General features: G+C 38.2%; 1 protein-coding gene across 1 annotated transcript in view; it reads right to left on the reverse strand.

The window, feature by feature from the left end:
• RAD23B (RAD23 homolog B, nucleotide excision repair protein) overlaps window positions 1-1,145 on the reverse strand; it is a 32,155-nt gene extending 31,010 nt beyond the window's left edge. Inside the window, exon 1 of the mRNA XM_014534427.1 lies at window positions 1,092-1,145. Within this exon, the coding sequence (XP_014389913.1) occupies window positions 1,092-1,130 (39 nt within the window). The 5' untranslated portion in view covers window positions 1,131-1,145. The remainder of the gene's footprint in view (window positions 1-1,091) is intronic.
• Window positions 1,146-4,585: the final 3,440 nt, after the last annotated feature.

Raw genomic sequence — 4,585 nt, forward strand, 5'->3', positions numbered from 1 at the left:
GCCTTGATATCACAGTTGCAGCACATAGCTTCATCTGTGGTACCAGCAAGTCCAGCACCTACAGGGCAGCCAAAAGCGTATCTTTCTTCTTTTTCTTTTTAATATATGAACCTGGGCATGTGCCCTGACTGGGAATCAAACCAGTGACCTCTTGGTTCCTGGGTCAAGGCTCAACCACTGAGCAACACAAGCTGTGACAAAAACATGGATTTTAATGTCAGACCTATTGAACAATTCTTGGTATTAAGTGTGAAGAGATATTCTCAGAATGAGAGTATCAAATGATAAAGGGCAATATGCCAAAATGCCTCAACTCTTTTTATGGGGGGGGGGGGGGGGGGGGGAATGTAAAATCACTTTAGGTAATGCATCAAAGAAAATAATTAAACTATGACTTTGGAACCAGGTTCACTGACCTGTCCAAAATTCTGGCATTGTTCCTTAACCTCAACACAATCTTTACTTTTAATCCACTTAAGTCATCTAGTAGTCACAGGACACAGGCTGAATCTTGTTATCCCCAAACTTTTCCATTTTTGAAATTTTAAGTACCAATGCCATATTCCTACTAGCTCTCTCAGAACTGTTCACTATACCTGGTCTTGTACCTCATTAGGACTTTGGTCCCTAGATCCTCTACTTCCATTTTTATCTTTACTGTTAGCTCTACTCAGCTTAGACAACAATGCCACTGCTTCTATCACCTTCTTCTCTATCACACACTTTCTTGTCTTTCTGCTGCTCCTGCAAGGCAAAATTTCCTATTTGGATTGACACAATTAAATCATCTGTACTCAACATAAAATTATTTCAACCACTCTATGGTGTCACAGTCTCCTCTCTCTCACTTAGGTAACGAATCTTACCATTAACTACCTGACTGCCAATCCACATTTCTATCCAGTCTTCTAAATGCCACTGGTGAAAATGAACGATATCCTCCCTCCTTCTATTCTCCTAGTTAGCCCTCTCTTCCATTCTCCAAGAGGTATTTCAAAGCTGTAGTCTCCTCTAAATCTGATTCCCAACACAACCCACCCCATGAGCATCTTCTACTTCATTCAAAACATAGAGATATCAGAGGAACTCACCCTCAACTTTCTGCCACCACATGACACTTTTTTTTGCATCTCTAATCTCCTTCCCACCTAGTGTTCCTGGGTTCTTCTTCCTATGTTCCCCAGTACCTTGCTAAAGTCATTATGTTTCCTACCCTCCCCCACCTTGATTTTCAACTTCTCCATCAAAGCCAGTTCATTTCCATTCACATTTATTTATTTTTTAATATATTTTTTATTGATTTCAGATAGGGAGAGGGAGAGATAGAAACTCCATGATGAGAGAGAATCATGGATCGGCTGCCTCCTGCACGCCCCCCACTAGAGAGGGAGCCCGCAACCCAGGCATGTGCCCTTTACTGGAATTGAACCTGGGACCCTTCAGTCCGCAGGCCAACGCTCTATCCGCTCTATCCGCTGAGCCAAACTGGGTAGGTCTCCATTCACATTTAAACAGACCCAAATCTCTTTCATCTTAAAAACGAAACAAGCAAACAATAAATTCACAACCCCTTGTCTCTGTTAGCTATACTCTCCTTCCCTTAGTCTCAAGCATGTTTCAAAAATTTAACTACATGCATTGTCTTCACTTATGGTAACTCCACACCTGTTTCTCCTGTGCAATACAGTGCTGATAAACAGATGCATGAACTTTGTTCTCATTTTGTTGCTTATTTTCTCTAGTAGTGCCTACTCCCACAATTCCGTTTAGACTGTGCTTACCAGTATCACTGATTTCAGCAATCATAATCAGACATTTCTTAGTCCTTCCCTATTTTACTTGATCTTCTGTCACATTTGACATTAACCATCTCCTTTCACACTGTCTTCCTTGGCTTCCACAGCACCATACTCTTCTGGTTTTCCTCCTATCTATTTACTCCTTTGTGAAATCCTCTTCCTTAGCCAGCCCTTTAAGGCTGCCTTTTCTCTTATTCCAGGATAATCTATCTCATCTACTCCTAGTTTTAACAACCATCCAGAGATTAGCTGTATCTTGCCTAAGTCTTCCCTAACCCAATAAAATTGAGCACACTTTGGAACCACTTATAAAAGTCTTCTTTCTAGATGTTGCAAAGGGATAGGTAGCAACTGTGCACATGGTTTCTCTTGGGAAGGTTATGGCCAGCAACATATGCAGTTATGACTACTGTAACTGTGTTGAGCCGGTGTCAATGCTCCTCTTCCAGTAAGTCATCTCAATGGATGGATCAAAAACTGAGCTCCACATTCCCAGTAAATAACCAGGGCTACTTTATCAAAGGTTAATAAGAAAGCAGGGACTAAACTTTCATTTTGCTACTTATCCCCTCCTAAAGAATGGGAGTTTATCACTAACTCAACTAGAAACAAAGCATGGTTAACACTCAAGAAATCAAAAATTTTTTTTCTAGCCACATACTTCTCTTATGAAATTGTGCACTCTGAAAGAAAAGCATACTTGATATCTAATATTAAACATAGTTGACATGGCTCCCCCCACCTCGCCCAAGAGGGAGACAATTATAATACAGGCAAACATCATTTCCATGTGCTTTTACTTTATTGTGCTTCATAGATGTTGCATTTTTTAATGAACTGAAGGCAAGATTCCCCCCCACCCCCGCCCAAATATTACAACTCACTTTATTGTGGTGGTCTGGAACCGAATCAGTAGTATCTCTGAGTTATGCCTGTAGTCTATTAAGAAGTGCTAGTGCAAAAGCTGGTAGGCTGTCTTTTTTTATCCCATTCCCTTGTGAGGTATTTTTCTCTTGCTTCTTCCATACTCCTCACATTAAATAATTTACCCAGTGGTTCCAACTTACCATATAACTATTTTCCAATGTGAACACTACATTGCATCCCATGGCACTACCCTAGTTCAGGCCAACAACCATTCAAAGTAGTCATTTTCATTGAACAAATTTAAATTTTATGTTTCAGATATCAAAATGTCTTATAGTAGTATGACGTTTTGCATGTCTGTCTTCTTACACAGTTTTGCATAAGATTTCTAAGACTATTGCTTATTGATTAGGTCAACAATTAAATATTTATAATAATTCATGTTCCTCAATATTATTTTCTTTATTACTGTTATAACTATGTTGTTTCTTATTACTGTTATAACTGTACACAGGAAAAAGAGTTATGCAAGCTGCCCCAAAACATCCCAGCTAAATGACTAACAGCTCATAGGTGTTATGTGCTTACCATATGCCAAGCAGTATACAAAGAGCTTCACAATATTTAACTCATTTAACCTGTGGTACATCTCTATTTGAATCCTAGCTAGTTACTCATGTGGAAGTTGGTATTTGTAAACAAATACCATTGAATACTGCTACAGGCATTTTTGAGGCAATATGCAAGTTTTTGATCCAATAATTCCCTACCTAGAAATCAATGCTAGAGATGCTCACACAAGTATTTCAAAGATATATGAACAAAATATGGCACTACATTTCTGTAGGTAATACTGAAAATAACCCAAATATCTATCAATTGTGAAATGATAAAATACACTATTGCACATGCATTCATCTGAATACTATGCAATACAAGAATGATGACTATATATGTAAGGCATTCAGTGAATGCATGTATATATGAATGAGTGAATGAAAAATCTGCAATTATCTTTAAAAGACAAAAGCTAGTTGCCAAGCAATTTGTTTTCTTTAAATACAGTGTAGCTGTGTTTATATATTACATGTAGGTATAAAAATATGACTAGTAGCATACAGAGTCTAGTGGTTTCTTAGACCAGTGGCGCAAAGCCTATCACTTTTTACTTTATATACTTTACTTACTATAAAAGCCTGAATTATTTTAGTAATGTAAGAGAAAACTTAGAGCTTAAAAGAAAAGAACTCCACCTCATTGCACTCCCTCAACCATTGCTTATTAGTATCACACAAGAATATACTGCAATTTGGGGAGCAGATTCCATTATAAAAGAAAAGTCTGAGGCAGTAGTTCTAGTATTACATAGCTTAGCAAATTAAAAAAATAAGAGCAACTAAATTAACCAATTTACTAATGGTTAATTGCCAAAATGTTTCCTGAATCTCTCTCCCAAAGTTGGTTCCTGTTAATTCTGAGAATAGAATTGATTATAAATATGTTAGCTGGCTTCGGTGCAAGTGGAAAAATCTCCCCACGGGACCCAAGGAATGAAAAAATATAGTACAAGAAAAGTGATTTTTAAAAAATGAAACAGTAACTGAGACTACAATATTAATAATGTGCAAACAGACAGTAAACAAAGGAATTAATTCTTTTTGCCCCTCAAAGGCAATTAATTCTTAAAGTAGGGTCAAGAATTTAAGAGGAGAACCAAGATGGCGGCATAGGTAAACACCGGAGTTTGCTGCCTCGAACAACCACTTCAAAAATACAACTAAAAGACGGAAAGGACATCACCCAGAACCACAGGAAGGCTGGCTGAGTGGAAATTCTACAACTAGAAGGAAAGAGAACAGCATACCGAGGCTCAGAGGAGGCGCAGTGTGGAAAATACAAAGGTACGGAGGTGCGCGTGG

The sequence above is a fragment of the Myotis brandtii genome, unplaced genomic scaffold, assembly GCF_000412655.1.
Source record: "Myotis brandtii unplaced genomic scaffold, ASM41265v1 scaffold13, whole genome shotgun sequence".
NCBI lineage: Eukaryota > Metazoa > Chordata > Mammalia > Chiroptera > Vespertilionidae > Myotis > Myotis brandtii.